Source organism: Chaetura pelagica, unplaced genomic scaffold (genome assembly GCF_000747805.2).
Source record: "Chaetura pelagica isolate M959 unplaced genomic scaffold, ChaPel_1.0 scaffold37, whole genome shotgun sequence".
Lineage (NCBI taxonomy): Eukaryota > Metazoa > Chordata > Aves > Apodiformes > Apodidae > Chaetura > Chaetura pelagica.
The window spans coordinates 3,043,906-3,067,486 of NW_009954567.1; the positions used below are offsets into that span (position 1 = coordinate 3,043,906).

A 23,581-nucleotide genomic window follows, 5' to 3' on the forward strand; every position below is an offset into this window, starting at 1 on the left:
AAAAGTATGCTACACTTTTCTTTGCCTGGTGGCATATCTGAAACAGTAAAAATGTTGCATTGCTTAAAAATGAATAAAAAATATGAATCTAAAGAAGCTACTTAGAAAATGAATTGCAGTTTCAATACAAGTTCTTATTTTACTGTATCAAATACTTACTGATGAACAATAGTATGCAATCTATTAGCTAGAGATGGGCGAATTGTAACTCCTGACTGCTATCAGTTTTAAAATTACTTCATTTGAAATACTTGTTGAAAGCATACTGTAGGAATGAACTACATTAATCAAATAATTATGAGAGAAAATATTTTATGCAGATTATTCTTTGTGCTTCCTCAAAATGTCAAAATTCTCCCTGTCAGCCTCCCAGGGAGGTAAAAATCTAGGAGTAAAGGTAATGTTGTTTGTTTTTTCCTGTGAGGGATGGGGAACCTCCACATTTGTCCACTACCTGCTAATTTAAAAACCAAATTAAAATATTCTTCCTCTGTACAGTAGCATGATATTTGACAGTTGGTCTGCTGTGTGCTGTGTCACCAGTTGAATCTTAATTCTTCCTCTTTGGCAGCAGTAGAATCTGTGGGTGGGATGTAGATCCAAATTCTCCACACTGGTTTTCCTTTCAATATCATGAATGTTCTTTATCAGAGAACTATCTACTGGGTTTTGGCTTTAACATAAAAAATATTTGGTTTGCAAGCATATTTGAAAAGGCTGATGTTCACATAGCAGTTGCCAGTGATTGGAGATGATGTGGCCTGACTGGTTTGCAAAGCTAACCAGTGAACTTTCAGTGCTGATTTTTGACTCAAGAATAGCATCAAGTGTCTGATCCATCACCAGCAATGGTGTGGAAGGTATCCAGGTGAAGGAAAGAAATGTTGATAGAAAACTAATTAGCACTTCTTCAGAGAAGCGTTCTCAAAGAGCAGGATAACTCAAAGAGGTGGATAACTTGGGCAGAAATGTATTTGTTGTTGGTAATCCAAATCAGCTGTAGAACATAGTGCCTTTTGTTAAAGTTACTGGAAAACATAGCATTTCAAATGGACATCTACATTTTAACAGGTTTCTCACTATTTTGATCCTTCATTTTTATCCTGTAGACATTGTGATTTTGTGAATAAGTATAGAGTCTTTTCAAAACAATAATGTAATCAGCAGTTTTAAGTAGTGTATAGAAATACATTTAACTGCCTTTTTTTTTTCTTTTTTTTTTTCACTGTAGGTCAGATTATACAAGAAAGAAGGTTTGTAGAAGCAATAAATCGTCAAGCATATCAGTATGAAATGGGTGACTTTCCAACAGAATGGGAAGGTAAATCCTAAATATTTTGGGTTTATTTAAATTTTGCCATTGAATGCAAATTCAGTATTTTTAATTAAAAGACTGACCATGTGAATAGATTGTCTGTTATCTTTCATTCTGAGTAATGCAGGCTTTTGTTTAACTGCATAGTTACTGTAAAATCTTAAAGTAACCCCTTTGCAAACAGGATAAATTATGTTTAGGAAATCAGTACTTAATAAATATGTAAAGCCTGTATGATCATTACTTTCTCCTGTTACTAAGGGGGATCTAATAGAATAACCAAAACTTAATATGTTTAAACTTTCTAGTTATGCCTTCACTGTGGTGTTAATTTGTAGGTGCATTGAATTATGTGTGGCACAGTCATGGGACTTCCTTTTTTTTTTTTTTATGGTGGTATGTGATGTCCTATACTCTTTGTAGAATATTTTAGGGAATTGCAAAACCTGGTAACAGTTTATCAGTCTTCTGTTATTTATTAAGGGTAATATTAACAGCTATAGGCTTCTCAAAGGTCTTTCAACCCTATTAGCAGCATTTGCTAACTGTGGCAAAACACCTATATCAACAGCTTTTGTCTTCTGCTGCTGCAGTACCCACAGTTGGCTGGAAAATCTTAACCTAATTACTGCTGATTCTTTAGCAGTCTGAGATAGCCTTCTTCTGAAGGACAGCAGCAGCCTGCTAGACTTCTACTTACTGAATAATCTAGTGCTTGAATGAGTATCTACCTAATCCAACTTTGTGAAGTTGTACTTCCTCGTGCAAAAGTTCCCAATCCACTGCTGGTCATCCTAGGTCTGTGTGACAGTCGTGCAATCAGTCTGCACCCACAAACACTGAGAAGCATATATGAAACCTCAGATAACTGCTCTGCTGTAAATGAATTCTCACTGCCTTTTAACAGTCAAAAAAAGCAATCCAATAGTCTCTTCTGCACTTGGCTGGAATTAACAGCAGCACTCAGACTTAGATGGATGTGGGCTAATCACCCTATCACAAAGGGTCTTAGAGTGGTCCAATCAACTTGCTATGTGGACCTCTTCCTTCAGACTGCTGGAATTGGTGTAGCACTAGTAAGCCTGCATTATATCTGTTCAGAAACCTTAGCACAAATTGGCAGTGTGGTGCAAGGGAGGGTACAGCTGTTTGGAAGGATGCTTTAGGAAAGCACCAGTACAGGGACCTTGGATTCAAGGGTTAGGTGCACTGCAGTATGAACTTGCCTAAAAAGATGCAGCTGTGAGATCTGAAATGCACTTTTGCAAGCCAAGGCATCTTAATCCAGGCTTGTCTTAAAGAAAAAAAGACAATTGGCCAGTCCCATTTTTTGTGAGCTGCAGTTACGCTTTTAACACTTAACTTCCTCATCTTTGTAGCTGCATTTTTTTTGTGATTTTTGCCAGCACCAAATAGAATTCACAGAGAAAAGGAAAATTAAGAGTATGGAGATAGGTAACTGTCTTTTCCTCTTAAGTACTGAATATCTCAAGAAACAGAAAGAAAAAATATATGCATCTTTTCTTCCCCCGTGTATTCCTTAAGCAGAATGAGCATGTAGTGCGTGTTTCTGGCAGATAAAAGTATAGGACTTCCATGAAAAAGGCCAACCTGTATTTTTTGTGTCCAATACAAATTTAAACATTACATTTTAAACAGTGAAAGTATAGCATCATTTTTAAAAGCCAAAACTGGTACTTCTGCTGTGAGTATAGCAGCTGATGAGAACTACTGTGCCTTTGCTACATGTTAGGGTGTGAATTAGGAACGTGGGATACTCTGAAGTCCAGTCCACTGCTTCTTTTCTGCCTCCTGTAAAATGAACAATTCTCAATGAGTAAGAAATGGGAAAGTGTGGAAGAGTAGAGTTCAAACATTATTACAGAAGCCAGTTACCTGAGTGGGAACAGTTCAACACCAGGTTTTTAGCTGAGAGGCTCATTACAATTCTGTCTCTGTTTTTTACTCCTTAAGGTTGGTCTGTAGGTTTACCAGGCCCACAAGACCTGTGCTGAACTTCTATCCTCTGTCTTCTGCCAAGACTCTTGAAAATTTCCTCATGCATTCTTTCTGTGGGTGTCCACTCTGTAATTCGTGCTGTTGGGGATGCTTATCATTCCAGTAAATAGTCTGAGACTTTGCAGATGGATTTAAAAAATACTTGCTGTTTTCTCTGAGCAATAAAAGATAAATATAAAATTAAAATGCTATATAAATTTCCTGACTTCTGTTTCCTCTTTATTCTTGGGACTTTTTTTGATTTTTTTAGTGTTCTAAATCCTCTCTGATGGGCACATGCTTACATCTCCAGGGACCTTTGCTCCAAATCCTGTGTATGCACTTTGACATCTGCAGCCTCTTCACTTCAGTTTTGACTGGTTCAGCAATAGCAGTCTCCTTGCCTAGGCTTAGAAGCCTAACAATCTCCTTTCCAGACTTTTAGCTTTAAAGAAGTGTGCTAAAGATCCTATTGCCTCATTTCCTCTCCTTTTTCTCAGGATCTGCAGAGAGCTGCTTTCACCTGTGTGGTGTCTGTTATGCCAGGAGCTAGTTTTTTCACTTGTGGGTAGTCACTAATGGACAACATTTTTTTCACACAGTGTGTGATGACTAGAAAAGAAACCTCTTGTGACCAAAACGAATACAAGTACAGTCCCTGGAAATACTTAAACACATGAGTTGTCTGAGGAGAACTTGCACAAAACCAGGGACAAGGTGTTGTTTAAGGAATGGGAGCAGACTGCAGTGAAATTTGAAGAGGGTCTGAATTAAATATCTTTGTGTATCTAAGATAGTCAGCCTGGACAGCGGTAAAATAAGGGGCTTATTTTGGCACTGTGTTTGTGAGGTTGTAAACATGTAATAAAGTACCAGAAATCACGTAGAAAACTATAAAGGCAGTAGATAAACTAGTGATCTTGGTTACACACTCAAATCTATACAAGCTGTGTCTCAGTCTCTGGAGAGGATGTTTGTGAACTAGCCCTGAGATTTTATAGAGTACATGGCCAAGAGTTTACTCCTGAAGGACATGCCTGGAATTTTTCTCCTGAAGATGCTAGTTTTAAGTGCTCCAAAGGATTAAATACTGTAAGTTCTCAAACCCATTAATTTTACAAAGTTATGAGTGTCCATTGAGGCTTTTGCAAAACTGAAGCATGCTCAATTTTAAAAGAACAGAAACATAACCCCTTATGTTCTTCTTAGTCTTGGTGTTAGCTATTTGTACATATAAAATTAAGTTGATTTTCATTTTAAAAATCCAAAGGTGTTTTTCCTTTCATACTGTAGTTTTGACTTTAGAATATAATCCATACACACAATACAAATGTTACCTGTTTTTCTTTAGATGAGGCCTCATATTTTACTACAAAGTGAGAGTACCACACTTTTCTCTAGGCAATATGGATGCAAACAACAGGTAACTTTTTTGTAATGTTAGTTCTGAGTGTTCACCTACTGTAGAAAGTGTAATTTACCTCCTCAGGACATGCCAATAGTGCTCCTGAGAGGAGATAAGTAGTTTTACATACCTACAGAGATTCATGAGGTTGCATGCTTCATGCAGCATTATATTGCTCATCTACTCCTAGCCTTCTGTTTTTTTTTCTTAACTGGTAACATTTAGTGATTAATGGGAGTCTTAATTTGCCTGCTCACTTTTACATTCATTATGGTGCGTTATGTACCAGTAGGAGTCTTTAAAGTTCAATGAAAATCTCATGCATACTAATGAGAATGCAAATGAGTGCTGATGAAAGAATGAAGAATGCAAAGGTCTCAAGGTAGGAAAGGTCCAGCTATCTTGCAAAATTCCTTTTAGACAAAAGTAGCATTACAATGAGTACAGAATACAGGAAGTGCAATCTAGATAAAATAAGAAGCAGTAGCATAATTATTTTGAAATGAAGGCAATGACTCATTTTCCCAAAGCCTTGGGAGCAGGGATGCATGCTTTGGTTGTGCTCAGTACATACATATCACCTTCTCTGCTTTATCAAATTTACGGCAGCTTGGCTGATAGCGGTGAGGACATTTTGTTTTGTTAGTGAAGGGAACGGGAGTGTTCATGTGGAAATATTTTACAGCTGTAACTGTCACTGAATACTTTTTAATTAAAGGCATGCATGTATGCATATGATGCTTGAATAATATGTAATAAAGCACCTACCTTGTTTCCATCAACAAATACCTAACTGTGGTATGAACTATTTAGTAATTTAAACTTGCATTGGCTAAAAGTAATGGAGAGCACAGAGCAAGGAGGGAGAGCTTTTCCATTGCTAAATTGTATTCACTGTCCAGATTTTTCAAAGATAATTCAAGATGTCTTAATTTCAAGATATTACTTCTTGGAATTTTGTTTAAATTAGTGCTAACTCAGTAGTAAATCACTGTAGTTTTGTATACATTCATTATTCTGTTAATTGTTACAATGCATTTCTTCCATGCCTGACTTAAGAGGTGTTGATGGTTTTTTTGTACCCTGTCTTGGATGCTCAAAATATTATTGACATCTTGGAAAAATTGGAAAGGCTTTTTAAATTTTCTGTCTGAAAGAGAACCACCTGAAAACTGATGGGGACTAAATATATTAGAGCCCTTCTATTCTCCTTAAAGACTGAGGAGTGGTCAAGTGAGTTACTAGAAAAATATATTGGTTTTGAAAGACTGATAAAACTGTTAAGACGCAGAAGTACAATATACAAAAATATACTCAATTCAGATGATGTTTTTTAATCGTTTAATGTATCTTGATCTGTGGTTTCTGTAGAATATTTCAGAAATTTATTTGCACAGAGGAGATATTGTATACCAAAGCTAGCTAACTTAATCTTATGGCTATAAAGAGATGTTAGTAAATTTTGTTACTGTATTTCTCAGCTATGCAATAGTAAGGGAATCTTTCATTAAGTAATTATTTTCTAATGAAGCTAATTAGAGATGTTAAAATGAACTTATCTGGAGTTATTAAGAAAATGCTATTCAATCATTTTATCAGCAAGTTTTGTTTAAACTGGAAAACATTTTTAGTCCAGACATTTTTTACAAAGAAGGAAGGTTGATAGTTCCTGTAAAACCATGCATGCAGATGTTTTTTATAGCACAGTGTTATAACTCTGTGAGTTATTTGTGTATTTAGATAGATGGAGTCTGATAATGGAATGTTGGATACAAGCAATGTTCCTAAATTAAAGATTGTTTTGTTGCTTTTGAGTGTTGGTACTAATTGAGATCTATTAATGAATTAAAATGTGTGGTCTAATGCTCCTTGCTTCACAGCTTTTGTTCACAGGACGTGTCATTGTGTTACCCTTCACTGTTCTGGCTATGGACTGCTAAACTGAGGCAGATAATTAAATGATAAAATATTTTAATAGAAATATTTAATTAATCTGAAAATGATAAATCAAATAACTGCCTAAAAGTCCTATATGCTATTGAAAGAAAATCAATTGCAATGGTTATATTTCAACAGTACTTCATAACTGCAGCTTAATTTTTGTGGGATTTCAAATTCTAAAAATTTATCTTTAGGTGTCACTAACTGTAATCAGTTGAAGTTAAAATGCAGATGGTGCTTTAAGAAAATACTGGCAATTTAAAAACAAAAATGAAGCAATCTTAGGTACTGAGAGCTGTGGAATTGAAACCAGATGTATTGTGTGGGCATCAGCTATGGGCCCCGGGCGGCCTTGATCTCAACAAACTACAGCTGTGCCCTTGACAGTCAGAGACAAACATGTTTGTGGGAAAAGAAGGTATGAGAGAGATACGGATGTGTGTTGACATTCTTGTAAGAAAATGTAAGAAACTGGTAACCTATCATAAAGTAAGAATGCATGAACAGAAGCTGTTAACCAGTGGGAAGGAAGCGTAAGGCATAACATAAATCTTCTGCAGAAAAGGTAGTATTGACTGTTCAGGGATCAGTCACTTCTCCACAGTGGCAAATTTGGGTCTAATCTTTGTTAGGAGCAGAAAACATTTAAGAAGAGCTGGCAGGGACTGCTTTTAGGAAGAGATGTTTGATAAGGGTATTTAAAAGAACATATCTTCAGAAAGCATCATCTGATAGACAAGAACCAAAGTGATACCTTGCCATCCTATCATTACAGATATATTACCATTAATCTTCAGTTGAGGCTTTTGGTCTTGCCATCATGGCTAAATACAAAGCTGCCTTAACTCTATTCTTACATTAATTGGAAGCTGTTTCCTCCTAAAACCAGTTTCCTAATGTTGCTGCAGCAAAGTGGTTTTAGTGTTTCACCCTGTGCATAATTGCATTTCAGTAGTGAGATAACATTATGAGTCTGTGCAGCTTTTTGTGTTCTGGACTTGCTGTCCAACTCATTCCCTAGTTCCCTTCAAGATACAGCAGACATAGTATTAGAAAACTAAAACTTGGAATAATTCCTTCTTAAACCATTTCTAAAACGTTTTAGACAGCTACAGGTCATATCAGGAATTTGAATGGGGATTAAGGAAAATGTCATTTTTCTCTAATTTTTGAGCAATTATCCAAACAAACATACAAAAGAATGTTTTGCTCAGCACTTGGAACTGGGTTTCCTTATGTTTGTACTTCTGTTCATTACTGGCCACTAGCATTCTGCTACTCATTAATTTGAAGAATATGAGCAGAAAAGACGAATGTCTACAAAATATACAACTTGGTACCTACCAATTGTGTGGGTTGAAAAGACATGAAAAAATGGTACAGTAGTGATACTGTTAAAGACTGATGGATATTGCCTTGTCCACAGTCAGGTTATTTGTCTACATAAAGCCTATAATAATTGTAGCTGTCTCTAGTATGAAGCAAGACCCAATGGAGTGCTGCTTATCCGTTTGCAATGGAGTCCCTTTGGATTGCTGCCTCCCATCAGTCCCACCACAAGCACCATTGTCTGCAGTAGGAGTGGGCATAATTCTGCTGGTTTTGGTTCGTAATGGAAAACCTGAGCCACAGGACAGTTATCACTGCCACAGCTTTCATTCCTCTGCTGTCTCTTCCCATACGCAGTAGATGTAGGGAGCCTTCCCTGGGTTCCCATGCCCTCCCCCTTCATGCAGTGGGGCATCCCACAGAGCCATAGCACATGGTGTAATAAAGGCTCTGCAGGTCCTCAGTCAGTTCTGGGACTGTGTCCTGCATCCCTGTCAAGGATTTCTAATTGGCAGTAACACAGATAGGGTTTGGGCTTTAACAATGCCTGAGGCATACAGAGGATCCCCATTTCTACAGTCTAGTGTAAGGCTTTTCATACTCTTCAGCAATCATTTTCTCAGTTTCTTAAGGTGAAGCTTGGCTCTGTAAAGCCAGCTTAACAATAGGCCTGAGCCATGACCCTTGCTTTTTAAGCCCTATTTTGGCAGCCAGAGTGGTATGTAAACTGTGCCCAGGCTCTCCTTACAAGGTGATGTCCACCCTCCCCCACCCCTTCCTACTCTGAAGACTGAGAACAGTGACATAGGAAATTACACCTTGGGTCTTTATATTTTGGGAATTTATATTACTTGCCAGGTTGTAGCAAATTCTATTGTATTTATTCGTATAAACATTTGCTATTACAACTTCATCATAATCCACCCTCAGTAAGTTCACGGATAACACCAAGCCTGGGGGGATGTCGATCTGCCAGAGGGCAGGAAAAAGCTACAGGAGAACTTGGACAGGCTGGGTCAATGGGCCAAGGCCAATGGCATGAAATTCAACAAGACCAAGTACAGGGTCCTGCACTTTGGCCACAATAACCCCAGGCAGCACTACAGGCTGGGGGAAGAGTGGCTGGAGAGCAGCCCAGCAGAGAGGGACCTGGGAGTGCTGGTTGACAGCTGGTTCAGCATGAGCCAGCAGTATGTCCAGGTGGTCTGGAAGGCCAATGGCATCCTGGCTTGTACCAGGATGGTGATGGAGCAGGTCCGGAGGAGAGCAACAAGGCTGGTGAAAGGACTAGAGGGAAAATCTTACAGGGATAGGCTGTGGGAGCTGGGGCTGTTTAACCTGGAGAAGGGGAGACTCAGGGTGGATGTTACCACTCTTATCACTACCTGAAGGGAGGTTGTAGTCAGGTGGGGGCTGGATTCTTTTTCCGGGCAACTAGCAATAAGACAAGAGGGCCTGGCCTGAACCTGCTCCAGGAGAGGTTTAGGTTGGATATTAGGAAGTACTTCCTCATGGAGAGGGTGATTAGACATTGGAATAGACTTCCCAGGGAAGTGGTGGAGGCACCATCCCTGAATGTGTTCAAGGAAAGGCTGGATGTGGCACTTAGTGCCATGGTCTAGCCAGTGTGGTGGTGTTAGGTCATAGGCTGGACCTGATGATCTTAAAGGTCTTTTCCAGCCTTGGTAAATCTGTGATTTTGAGTTTTAATACTGTCTGTGATATTTGAAATAATCAATTTTACTTTTATTTCTTTTACAGCATGGATAAGAAAAAAAAGAAATGATCCACCTACAATTGAGGTGAGAGTGATTAAGTGTCTCTTAACTTTTCAATTGTTGTAACTCAATTGCAATAATAAATTTGCAGTGGACTCATCCATCTAGTAATTTTGTCACTTTTGGGTGAGAATTTAGTATATTGCTGGCCTCCTTGAGGAAATTATACACAGACTAGTTAGATATCTAACACTTAGGAAAAAGAAGAACGAACAGAAAAATGAACTGTAGTGTTCATTAGTTGTCACTTTTATTTGTGTGAATTCTTTAAGATGATCTACATAGATTCTTTAAGTTTATCATGGCTGTTCCAGAGTTTCTTTGAATTAAACCAGTTCTGATATTACTGCTGTGAATTTCTAAAATAGGTCCTCACAACAGGTGTTCTAAGCTTGGACTGATCTCCCTTTTAGGTAGCTCTGGTTCATACTAACTGTACACATACAACTTTTACTGCTGAAATTACCACCTCCTGTGATACTTGAAGATGGGGAGGTGTTGCATGTTTTATATCCTGTCATTTCCTTGAGTCAGACTGCCATAATAATTGTTTTGAGATAAACCTGCTCCAGAGAACATGGACAGCCTTGGGTTTTGAACTGGTGCAACAGGGCTTTTCCTGGCACTGGAGGTATTGGTTCTGTTTCAAAACAGGGAGCAAGGAGTCTCCATAGGTGGGAGAGCTGTGGTTCAGTGATGTGCTAAATGTTTTACCTTCCAGAAAAAGCAATTTATGGGGAGTGAAAGATTATTGAGAGTAATGGTGCATGCAGAGTTACAGGACTGCTTATACATTCTGTTTCATGAGGTAATAAATCTGAAAAATAATTTAGCAGATAGGTGCTTTACCTGCACAGCTGTGCATTGACCTTATTACAGCAGAAGTGATACACTAGGAATTTGAAAAGTAGTTATCTATTCTTTCATGTCATCTCTAAGTTGTTTTTTTTTTACATGTATAAGAAAAGGTAGTTCAAATATATGTATATTAAGAAGTCTTTCTGTTATTTTGAAACTAGCACAGCAGTCACATTTAAATATGTGATAGTGCATCTAAATTTTTGTGTGTGTGCATTAGTGTAGAGTGATACAGTACACTTTTCTCCTGATTTGAAGCTGTTACACCACAAACCGTTCTACCACAGTAACGTCATAAATATGACTAGTGAAGTACATATAGAATACTGTTTGGTCCCTATTTGTAGGACTGATTTGCTGTGGTGTTTTAGCCACATAAACTTTATTGGCTGCTATTCTGTCTCATATTCCTTTTTTAACAGTGATGCTGATATGATAAACTGCTGATTGACAGCTATGGAATGAGGGAATATTTGTGACCATATTTCATGCTGAAACCATATGTAACAAATATCCTTGTTCTTTCACATATTTCTTATGAGACTAGACTATTTCTGAAAAAGGATGCAAAGCCCACAAATACAGGATTTTTGCTTGAATGACATTTTACTGTCAACATCATACTGTAACACCACAAAACAGTGTGACAGTTCCTAAAGCATAAGTTTCTGGAGCTGTGCCTATATTCCTACCTTTATGGCCTGTGCTATAACTTTTTTTTTTTTTTTTTTTTTTGTTAATTTCATTTTTTTCCTTTCCTTTGCTCATAATCTTTTTTTTTTCTATTTCTTTCTAATATCAAGTGACCTATGTTAAACTGTATTAAAATTTCTGTTCCCCTTCTTTGCTCTGCTTGCCTATCATCTCCTTTTAGTATTCTATGTTTGGGATCTTTTATTTGTCAAACTTGTCTTTTATTCAACTCTCAGCTATTGATGATAAAGGTTGCCAAACTGCTCAGGCTGTCAAGTCTCATGATGATCTCTATGATCAAACTAATTGAAAATATTGCAGAGATATGGCTTCACAAATCAGCTGGATCTTGCTGATCTTACTGATGACCACATTTTAGGAACCAGTGGCTTGGTGAGTACTGTAGGCCTCCCATTCACACTCATCAAGACTGTCACTCACTTAAGTGAGAATGAATGTGAATTGTCCTTCCTTACACTGGTCAAGGCAGCTGGGTCATGACACCAGTTAAGTCTGTTGAGGATGTTAAGACTTGATAACATTTTATGTATAGGCCATTCTTCTGCAAACACCTAACTGATCTTTTTTTTAGTTCCCATTACAAAGCTTTCATTTTCTCGCTGAAGAAATTACTTTGCATCTCTTTTTCTTTATATATATATTTATTTATTTATTTAAGGAAAATATACTCCAGTGACTTCACAAGACTTGTTCAGTGTTAAGTGTTTTACATACTTAACAATTTCTTTCCTGCCTGTACCCCCACTGTTTTTTCCACATTTTTGGAGGAAGTTTCTAAGACTTCTGTGTACTGGGCTAATCATAACCCAAGAACATGATCGTCACTTTGGTTACTTCTAATCTGACCAATAACATGCTAGTGTTTGGAATCTTTGGGTTTTGAAATCTAGCTTCTTGGATACTGGAAGTATTTGGTTGCCTTTTGATTTTATTACAGCTTGAAATATGCCAAATCTCATTCCCAGTTCACTTAGGAGAAGGGTGATAACTTTGAAAATGAATGCAGATCAAGTTGTTTCTTACCTTGTGCTTAAGCATATTCTGTTCCTATGGTAATCAGAGAGTCCATCTTGATAGAGAATTTTGGCTCATGCCTGTACCTAGTGTAAGCATTCATGTGTGCATACACGTACTGCTTTATTACAGGTGAGAATCTGAGCTTGTGTATGTCTGGTTTTGCATTACTATTGCATTTTGTCATCTGTCCCATTACATATATATTGTGCATGGTCGTATGTGTTTGGCTGAGGAGAATTTGTCATTATCTTTATTCCTATGCAGCTGCAAACTGCTTTTTAACTAATTTAACAAGTGATAAATAATTAAGTAGACTTCTTAAGTTACACTTCTTCATTTTGTATATAGGAAACTAGATGTATGTAACATGGGTTTGCTCAAATAGGAAATGTGTCCATGTCTAGAGATCTTGCAGTTTTATATTAATGAAAATATTTTAAATCTACAAATATTAATATAGCATTTGATTAAGAATATTTTTGTGGAAGCAGATTTAATAATTTATCACTTTATATGCAAATTAATTTACCTGCTAAGCATTAATGTTGTCAGAATGTATTAACAAAAGTTGTCTTGGAATACACCAGTTATTTTATAGGAGTAATGTTCCATCCATGCAAATAATATATTAAAGAGTATTCCCATCCATTCTTCAAGCCACAGACCCTTTTTTGTCCCCTTTCAGTATGGCTCATCAAGTATGTTGTAAGGTAAATTGAAACATTCTGTGTTGTATGCACTTCTGCGTCCTAGTTCGCCTTCTGGCTACAAACTTCATCTTTTATACCTTTATATTTTTGATTTTTCACATCTCAGTTGCAAAGGAAAGCTAAAATGCTCTTGGAAGGCAGGAGGAAAACACTTTTCTTTAGGACTCTTATTTTTTTGGACTTATGTTACTAAAGTGGAACTCCCCAAACTTAGAAGGTGTTAAACACTGCCACATCTGTAGGGCCTCTGTGGGAATGTCTCACTCTTTTTATGCACCTTCATGAATTTCAAGCAAAGTTCTGCTGACAAGAACTTCTGGACACATCTCAGCACTTTGTTGATAAGCAGCTTTGCACGGCATTTGCAAGCTTTGCTGCATTCTACATCTGCTGCTTTCATTTTGGGTCACATTCCCTTTAAAAAAATGTTTTGTTTGGCATTTGAGATTACATTATGTAAATGCAGTAAAAATACTAACAGAATAAATTGTTATTTTCTGTTGCTGCAGCTCCTGTGAGATTGTGGCTGAATGCTTAAGGTACTTGTAAGCTTTGGTTATGGTGCCTGTTTCAATAGAGTATCTACCTTTCTGTCTCTCATCTTTATACAATCAGTGCAAATGTAACACGCAGCCAGGATTTCCCCCACATAGGCAGTGGGAGTCATATCAAAACTGGTTTAGGTATCTTGTCTCTAAGACACATTGAGTCTTCAGCTTCTAAACCTGGAAGGAACTAAGAGGCATATTTTTAAGGACCTATCAAACCTTAGTAATATCAGGCATACAGTGAGTTTTTAAGCCTTTCTATGCTTAACTTCTATTTGATTTCTATAGTATTTCTGGTTTCAGAGGGTATCTGATTTGTAGGGGCTTTTAAAAAATCCCACTGTCTGTAACATGGAGTATCTGAATGTCTTTAGAAGTTTAACCCTTATTTTTTCCTGTAACAAACCTTTTAACTATGCACTACCTCTGACAGTGTTGTGACATTTGAGAGTATCTGAGTAACCTGGCATTGTTTATGGCATTGTCTGTGGAATGGAAATAGAAATTAAGTTACAGACTATCCTGGGGTGCCAGAAAATGCATGGGGAAAAACCAGAGAAGATTCTCATAGCAGTGCCTAGAGAAACAGATAAGGAGAGAGATGTTGTTTATCTCTGAACCTGCCAGTGTGATATCCTGCAATTACTAGCAATGTACCTCTAGTAATTCTACTCTATGAACACAGCTCTTTGCACAGTAGTGCACACAGAACTGCATAGCTACAAGTATTCTGTTTAAATTGAAACCTCACTGTTGCTTTGTATGTTTATGGATGTATGTTAATGTTTCATGGGAAGTAAAGTAGTTGCATGTTCCTTTCATTAGTGTCAAGAGCCTGAAAATAGAAAACCACAGTAAATTACTGCTTTTCTCATGCATTATGTACTTGTTACACAGTAGTAAGTGGCTTCTGAATTGCACAGCTGGATAGAAGATGAAATGTTACAAAAAGAAATTTTTTGACTGCTTCTGTCTTCTTTCAAACTATTTCTAGTATTTCCATAATTATCTGTTTTGACAACCAAGGAAAGAAAAATGTACTTCAGTGAGTTGTAATAAGCATAAAGTTTCAATGATTGTTTCTTCCTACTGCAATGCATACCCACTTTTCCCTTTTGATGATAAGTGCTACTTATCAGAGATTACACGATCAAAACTAGCTTCTGTCACGGAGATTAGTTCACACAAAATCCACATTCCTTTAAACAGAATGGGATGCAGTTTAGGAAAATTATTTGTTTGACACTGTTGGGATTGCATGTTACCATCTTGCTTCTATTTTCTTTCAGATGCTTCAGTTCAGAAGTTTTAAAATTAAATGTCTTACCTGGAGATTGTAAATTTTGTGTAGAGAATAAGGCTTAGCAAATGAGTATGTTACTCCTGAAGGCACAAAAAGCTGCAGGTTATGATTTACTATTCTGGGAAATGCTATTTAAAAAGCAGAAACATAAACAATTCTCAGATCAAAGTATTTTCCACCATTGTTTTCCAGGATGACAACCACGATTTAAATTTTTGGACATATTCAAATTATTTGACTTGCTCTAATAGCATTTTGCATAGTAAATTGTGCATGATTCCAGAGAGGATTATTGCTTGGTGTGAAAGGGCTGTAAAAACTGACAAAAGAGGGAGCTGAGCTATAAAGGTGTAAATAGAATGAAGCCACCAGAGAAGTGGCTTAAAAAAAAAAAAAAAAAAAAAAAGAAGAGCTTGAAGAAGTAATCATCTTTTAGAGTTTTTCCCTTTTACTCACTTTAATTCTCTCCTCAGGTTTGAATATAGGTGCCTGTTAACCTCCACAGAAGAGTATTGAAGCACTCTTTTGTCACATTACTTCCAGTTTGCCTCTGGTGCACTTCCAAGGCTGCAGGGGAGAGAGCTGCTCTGCTGCTCTGCTGCTCCTCTTCGTGTGGGAAGGAGTGCATGGAGCATTGGCTCTGTCTGCCAGTCCTCTGTCAGCACAGCTTAACCAGAGTGGAGGGAGAAGTAACGTTTACCAGGAAAAGGGCTTGTACAAATAACATCATATGTAGAGTAAGGGGGAAGTCAGGACCAGACTGGGACTGTGTCACAGCTACAGTTTTTTGCGCTATGGGCATCAAGGCTGTGCATTACCCTTTATTCAGGGCAGAGTGCAGTGGTGCCATGCTAGTTTGTGCTTTTTGCTGCTTCTGCACAGTTTCATCTGTGATCTTGAATGTATATGTAGTTCTGTACAAAATTATTTGCAGTGTTACAAATATAAGTCAGGCATAAACCCCTACTACCTCCATGTGTTGGTGACATGCTTTACATTTTGCTGTCTTTTCCTTTTGCCTCTCATTACATGTTCTTGCCAAATACGTGTGTGCTACACTGTGGTACCCTGGAGACTTTTACCTTATGCCAGAGGTTCTGTAGCTCAGAAGTAGAAATACAGTAATTTAGTAATAGTTAGCATTGCTTCTGTATATTTGATTTAAACAAAAATTGCTGTGAGTTAGAATTAGTATTTAACTGATTTAGCTTGATAGTAAATGTGGTTTAGTACTGCATATAAAACTAAGTATGGGGCTGTCATCAAAACGTGTATTTGTAATCAATATATTGGTTTAACACTTAAGTGTGGAGTACTTTAAACCTTAATTGGTATTTCTCTGCTGTTACTGATTACAAAGAATTAGTGCACCTCTCATTATCAGGATTAGGAACCCAAAATGCAAAAACATCTTTCACCTGCAGTGAGCTGTAAGAAATTCCCTTATGATAGAACGCAGGAGTCACTGTGTCCTGTTTCAAAAATCTGTGAAACATTAAAGATCCCTCTCTGTATCTGCTTATGTTTAAGGGGTTGTTTCAGATTGCAAGCAAAAGTAACTGTTCTAAACTGACAGCTGTGTTAGTTTAGTAATTTGTTTGGCTAATTTAGCTGATTTATGTTCAAAGGTCAAAAAAGCTGTTCTACAAAGCCTAGACTGACAGGGTGGCTGAGTATCATGATGTATCCAACAAAGATAATTCAGATGTTTACTTTTGAATTATGTAGGCTGCATCCTCCTGAAAAATCACATTCAATGCACAGAACACAGTCAGTGTTTTTAAATTGTATCTGATCAGAAGTTTACCCGAAAAAATGAACCTGAATAAAGCAAATCTTACATTGATTTGACTAATATTGAATGTTGATTTACCTAAGATATTTAGCATGTATGTTCTTTACAAAATTAGCAGTTAGTTGGCTCAGTGTTTGATTTAAATAAGTACTTTAGCAAAGCCAGATACGCCTTTCTAATTCAAACTTCTGCTCTGTCCTTGCCATGCATGGACACAGCCCTTCATTTAACACCTTATTTCTTATTCCCAACCGGGCACTCTGAGCTAATGCTCAGCTGCTGAGTGAACAAGACCTGCCCTGGATCAGAACATTCAGTGCTTCCCAGTGGTGAGGTCCTCTCTCTGCCTCCTACTCTTTAAATATTACATAATAGCCAATTAATTTTTTTTTGCCTGTTTAACTTGTCAAACTGGGAAATGGAGTTTAGTTAGCCAGTTATACTATATAACTGATACTATAAAAACAGCTGAATTGGTTTAACTTCTAGCACTTTGCTAGTCTTTTAGTTAATTTTTCAGGAAAGAAAAAGTTACGACATGTTAAATTGTCTTACAACAATCAACTTCTTAAATACTGTTACAAAACTTTTTTCTTTCCATTGGTAATTTTTAAACATTTTTTGCTAACTTGTGTATATGAATCTTGAACAGGCTGCATTCAAAGTTAATGATTAAACATAAAATACTCAAACTAGACACCAAAATGCAAGTATTCTAAGAATATGTAGTATCTTTCCAGTTCAAAGAACATTGATCTGTCCAGATGATTCTCAGTTTTTACATCAAATGGTAGTGAGCTAACATCCAAATCAAGAGAAGTCGTATCGACAAGTGCCATTAAGATAACTTAGGATGTTGGAATAGTTTCTAAGACAGCATAAAGAAGCTATAAATGCTTAATTTAATCAAAATATGAACAAATCTGAAATGTGACATCTTGCTCAAAATTAATAATATATAAAACCCTTGTATTTGTAGGTTTGGGTATAGTGTGTTTAGAAAACCATCTTGGAAGAACAAAATCAAAACAAGTATCTGTCTCTAAGCAATCCCTCTTGGACATTGTTACATTGCTGTGTCTAGCCACCTGCATACCTAGGCTAACTTGTTTATAATTGTGGTTTGCTCTTTGCCTTTGGGAGATTGAAAATGCTCCATGAGAGACAAGTGATACTGTGACCAATGGCTGGCTGAAGGACTGAGAGGGAAACAGCAAAGAAGTAAGGGAAAAGGGAGGAGGAGTTCTTGGATTGTGGGGTTCAGGAGATGCTGAGGGAACAAAAGGGTGAAGTACAGATATTTGCCTGTGGCAAGAAGTGTTCAACAAAGTTTAGTCATTACTGAACAGGATTCCAGCTGAAGGAATAAGCAAGTCTAGAGAAAGGTCTTTAGTATTTATGACACTTTCCTAGCAGGAGGAATTAATTTTGGAGTAGGAATAGTAGTGAGGCTACTATTTTAGTCAGAAAAGGGAAAGCAGCAACCATATGAGATCCTTTAAGAGTGAAAAAATGCTACATTCCAAATCTTCAGCCTACAAAGCAGGTCTTCCAGTACAGCTTGGTAGGCACTGAAAGTCCTTTGACTAGATGATTCTTCTGCGGAGTAGAAATGAATACAGTTTCTAAGTAGCACAGGATTCTTGGTGAAACATGCCAGCTAGGGTTAAGTGAGAGATTAAACCAAAAATGTAGTTTGCAAGAAAAGTGGAAATGTCTTGCCAGTGGCATGAAATACAGCCTGATCCCTTCTGCAGTAACACACTTGGAAGACAGCAATGTGTTTTGGGCTGACTTATGCTCATGAGCAAGCTGTCTTTCATTGTTTTTTCATGCAGCTGTTACCAATACTAAGATGTCAGAATATGTTGAAGTCATCAGTCTCTGGATGAAAAGCAGCTGCCTTAAGCTCCATGTAGAGCCACTTTGGCACTTCCTTCTTGTTCTTCAAGAAAACCTTAGAGATTGCTCTCTTAAACCCTGCCTTTCTGAGGAGGGAAGGCATGCAGCTCCCATCATTAGAAGGATTAAAAACCTCATAGGCTGTAATCACCAAAGCTGGCCAATGAGTTGTGAGCAGTGAGTAAAATTTCTTTTACATTCCATCTAAACACAAACTGTAGAACATGTAGTTGGACCTAGTTTTTGCCACATCGTACCTATCTTGTTTCAAATGCTGGAAACGGATGCATTTCAAGGTGAACATCGACATGTAGGGATTTCAACTGGTATAAAGCATGGATGGATGTCTTCAGGCATTTTTCATTTTTTTAGTTTTACAGCATAATCCAAATCCTTAAATTTCTCTTTTAATAAAAACAAGGAAAGGCATTTCTGATGCTCTTTAGATGCCATATGCCTCCTGAGAACTGCAGGTTCGGGGGGCTTAGAACATTTGTTTGTATAGATACAACATTTATTTGTATAGTGTTGGAAGAGCAAGCTAACCCTTAGAAAAAGTGCAGCTACCTGGTAGATACTGTGTTCTCTGTGTTGATAGAATGATATTGTATTTCCTGCAAAAGAGCATTATTACATATTCATGTTCTTGTATTTCAACAGAAAACTTGAAAGGTATATTTTGGGGAGCAGTTTATAGTGAAGCTAGCCATTTTATAAACTATTTCCATTCAACTTGTAGGAGGAGAAAAGATAAGTGGTCTGAACCTGCCAATGTAATTAATTAAATAAATAAATAAATACTGTTAGCTCCCAGCCACTGTTTACAGTATATCAAACAGTAAGGGGCTGAGTAGCAACAGAGCCTCAAAGTGAAAATGTAGCTGTGTGCAGGTGAGTCAGAAGAGCCCTTGGTGCCCTGCAGATTTACAGACTACTTGTCATGGGTACAAGAGCCCAGCAGATGTTGGCATCACTGCTCAGCAGGGGATGGGAAGCCCTGTAGAACCAGGAGGGTGTCTGGGGAGGAACCTTTCTCTCACTGTGTTTAGTTGCAGTGAGCCATGGAGATAAACTGATGCTAAATTTGGAAAATTAGTTATAAAGATCCTGCACATTTCTACTGTGTTTTAAGGGTAAATCCTTCTATAAATATGTATGCAATAGTTTTGTTAAAATTTGCATTTTGAACCAAGTTGGTTTTCCTATTCAGATTTGGAATTACTTGGATCTTTTACTTAAATGCCTGTAATGGCAGGGAAACTTGAGACTCATAACTGCTTCAAAGTGCAGTGGGTTTGGTAATTGAACTAACAGAATATAGAAACACAGTCACAACGTCAAAACAAAACAAAACATGTTCTAGAGAGCCATTGGTAATGAAGTATTTGCTGGTGATAATATTAGAAACAGGAAGGATTCAGTGTCTGTAACAGGATTCCACAGAATGAACTGGCCAGTATGAAAGGACGAGATGTTTATGCTAAGAAAACTCATCTATTTGGCCCAGTTTTTCTAACATGGCAACAGACACAAGATTCCTGATTCACATTTTCTTTGATTTTATTTCAGTGTACATATTAGTGGCATTGATTTAATGCATATAGTGGGCACTTGCAGATACTTGAAACTTGAAGAACTGCTGCCCTGGTGTATAGAAGATTCTGAATAAGTCACTTCAGTATGTCATGGTTTAATGCTGAGCCAGCAATTAAACAAATAACAGATGCCCTTTATTAACCCCTTTTCCTTCCCTGAAAGGGGAAATAAAGAGAATAAGGGAGAGAGACTTACAATTTGGAAACTAAACTACAGTTTCACTGAAAAAGTAATGCTGAAAAAGAAAATAAGTATACACAAATATATGCAAAAAACCACTGTTGCGCTCCCCCCCAGTGATCACTCACCACTGAGGCTGTAGGGCAGCCCTGAGAAATTCCCAGACTGGGCTTCTGGAGGCAGCAGCAGAAGTGTGCACAGGGAGCACAGGGATTCAGGAACACATGGATCAGGATCAAAGGCAGACCAACAGACAGAATCCTGCCTGGACACCTGCCATGGACAAAGAGAACTTGATCCTCATGATCCCTCAAATATATACCGAGTATGATGTGTATGGAGTAGGATACTGTGTTCCATCAGGTTGGGTCACCTGTCCAGTCTGCTCCCTCTGCAGGAGGGGGGACCAGTGTGACCCCTTTATTACCTTCAATTTCTGGACCATAAGGTGTTCTTCAGAACCCAGCAGTGGCCTTGGTTCAGCACACCATCCCCCTGCAGTAACTGAGAACATCAAACATTATCAGACCTATAAGCAGACACCAACTGAGAAAAATGCTGTTAATTTCAGCAGCTGCAGCTACTTAGAAGGAACTCAACTGAAAAGTGAAATTACTACAATAAAATTTACTCTATTTTGGCTCAAAGCAGGACACAGTATTTTTTTTCTGTGTTTGCTAAGGAGGATCATTTGTCATGCTTTTTTCAAGATCAACGTTGTTAATTTACTACATCACAACTATACTTCAGCCTGTGAAAGCTGATTACAAGAGCCTTACCTGCATCTGAAAACCAGATAACAATTATACATCAACATTTAAAATGGACTTGGAGCATTTGGAATTTAGTTATAGCTGCTCTTACTTGGCTTAGATAACTTTGTTAAAGTAACAACTGGAAAAGATTTGTTGTTAGTAAATAGCTTTTCACAGTAAATTAATTACATTTGTATTTTAATAAATAATTTCATGCTGTTTCAGCAGAGGCTGTGATGCAGACTTCAGATATCACAACTGTTTATGCCATTATTTCTTGGTAGTGGGGTAATACAAGCACTGTAGGAGTAATCCCCTTTAAATCAATAAGGTCATGGTAGATTTATACAGCTATGTGGTAAACAAGGATGGAATTGAGAGATGTTACGAAGTTTTGCTATACTGACTGTTGAAAATTTGACCTTGTTATGCTTGGTAATATTTTTATTTGAGTTCTAGAGAATTTCCTCTTTCACTCTCCCTTTCAGTTTGCAAGGTCATTTATGTGCTGCTTGTGTATTTTCATGCTGTTTAGGTATGTAATGTGTTTTGCCTCTGCTTTATGCATCTGAATGTAACGATAGAGGCAATTAAGGACTCAAAAAAAGGTGTTAGTTTTCATGGTAAGATAAGGTTTCCTTTAAATACTGCCTTTTAAAATGTTCTTAAATATTTACATACTTGCTGTGTCAACTCTTGGCAACATCACATGTATTCTAATGCTATTCAAAAAACAACATCATGATCTTCTACTTGAAGTGTACTGGTCTAGTTTCTCTTTAGCTCTTTCACAGATGTATAATCCAGAGAACCCTGTCTGGCCCTTTTTCTTCTGTATCCCAGTCTAAATGTGGGTATTAGTAGCTCCCTTGTTACATGGTATTGATTAAAGTTAAGTTGTATTTGGGTTCAAAGTGTTAATAAATATTCGTATTACCTTTCTGCTTTTGTTTCCAATACTCTTCAGTATCAGCCCTAACAAAAGCACAGAGGAATGTTGTCAGCAGAATTTGCAAATCATCCTTCTAATGGGAAACATATGCTAATAGATAAAAACCAATCTTCATTATTCTTCATGGCTTTTTGTGTTTATTTTGGGAGTTCTTTGTGTTTTCCTCAGAACAATATGGCAAATTCTATTGACAGCTGTTTTTCTCTTATACCTGTGAACAAGCCAGTAACTGATTTGCTTCAGCTGTTAGTCTCAGTATTTCTCAGCGGAAGCAGCCAAATCTCAGTTCAAGTTGTCCTTATTAGTGAATTTCCAGCTTCACCCAACCACCTGTACCCAACCATGTTTCAGTACAGAGCCTCATCAGTTGAATCAGCAAGTTGTATGACCCTTCTCTGAATACATGTCCTGGGGGAGGAGGGAGGGTGGCAAGCAGGGTGGAGTCTGGCCTTCCAGGAGGGTCATGCATCGGTTACTTAATTTTATCAGCTGTGGAGCTAAATCTCTAAAACTAGATAATTTTTTATTTGATTTTTTTTAACAGTATAGAGGCAGTAGGTGTATGATTTTACACTCGTTATGAACGCAGTACATTTATTTTAGATAACAGCTGGTAGATACCTAGAGTTAACACGCAGCTCACCTAAGCAGTGTTGTGCTTTGTGTCCTCATCACAACACCCAGTTCACTTTTGCTGGCCAGGCAGTCATCAGCTGAGGATGTGTTGGCCTCCCTTGCTTCTTGGACCATGCTGGCTGTCTTCCAAGTCTCTGGGGCAGGGTTTCCCTCAGTGATTTTTATCAGTCTGTCTGCCCATGCTGTCATAGGCATAGTGAGTTGCAGGAAGAAATGCAAGCGATAGTTACTTAGTAGTAGCAAGTCCTACATAGAAAACAGTGTAAAAGGTAGCCTCATTTTTAATGTATTTTCACATTTGTTGATGACTGTTATTTAGTATCTTTTTTGATCCAATTGAATAGTGAAAATGGGACACTGGAGTGCAGTTTTGCTCAGCCACTGATCAAAATATTAAGAACATTTTATCCTAGGACTGCAATTGCAGCTATAGAAAAACAATCATTTTTGCCGCATTTTATTTCACCTACACACCTGAAAATTTGGATTATAAAATTAAGAGAAGCAATGACTGCTTAGAATATTTTATTCCAAAGCTGTGTATTGTGTTTACTTCTGATTTATCTAATTATCTTTCTTCTGTGTTCTTAGGAGATTCTTAAGAATGAAAATTACAGACAAGAAATGAAACAGAAAATCAAAGATGTATCTGAAAAGGATAAGCTGCTTCAGGCCAAGGAATACAAGGAGGGACTTGTTGCTGAACCAGTTCATACTCGTGTTGAAGGCCATGCATCAGCCCCTTACTATGGAAAGAAAGAACCTTCGCAGGATCCAACAAGCACTGCAAGCACCTTTCAGCCAGGTTCCTGGATGCCACCAGACAGCAGTAGTAGTAAAAATAAATAA

At 37.5% G+C, this 23,581-nt stretch overlaps 1 protein-coding gene across 1 annotated transcript; it reads left to right on the forward strand.

The window, feature by feature from the left end:
- Window positions 1-343: 343 nt before the first annotated feature.
- NDUFAF2 (NADH dehydrogenase (ubiquinone) complex I, assembly factor 2) lies at window positions 344-23,581 on the forward strand. Its single transcript, XM_010005407.1, has 4 exons — window positions 344-377; window positions 1,232-1,321; window positions 9,750-9,790; window positions 23,324-23,581. Exons 1-4 carry the CDS (start codon window positions 344-346, stop codon window positions 23,579-23,581), a joined length of 423 nt encoding a protein of 140 aa, XP_010003709.1.

Coding starts and splice junctions, on each gene's coding strand:
- NDUFAF2 (XM_010005407.1), top strand. CDS start 344: ATGTCAAAATTCTCCCTGTCAGCCTCCCAGGGAG. Junction 378..1,231: donor CCTGTCAGCCTCCCAGGGAG/GTAAAAATCTAG, acceptor TTTTCACTGTAG/GTCAGATTATACAAGAAAGA. Junction 1,322..9,749: donor CTTTCCAACAGAATGGGAAG/GTAAATCCTAAA, acceptor TTTCTTTTACAG/CATGGATAAGAAAAAAAAGA.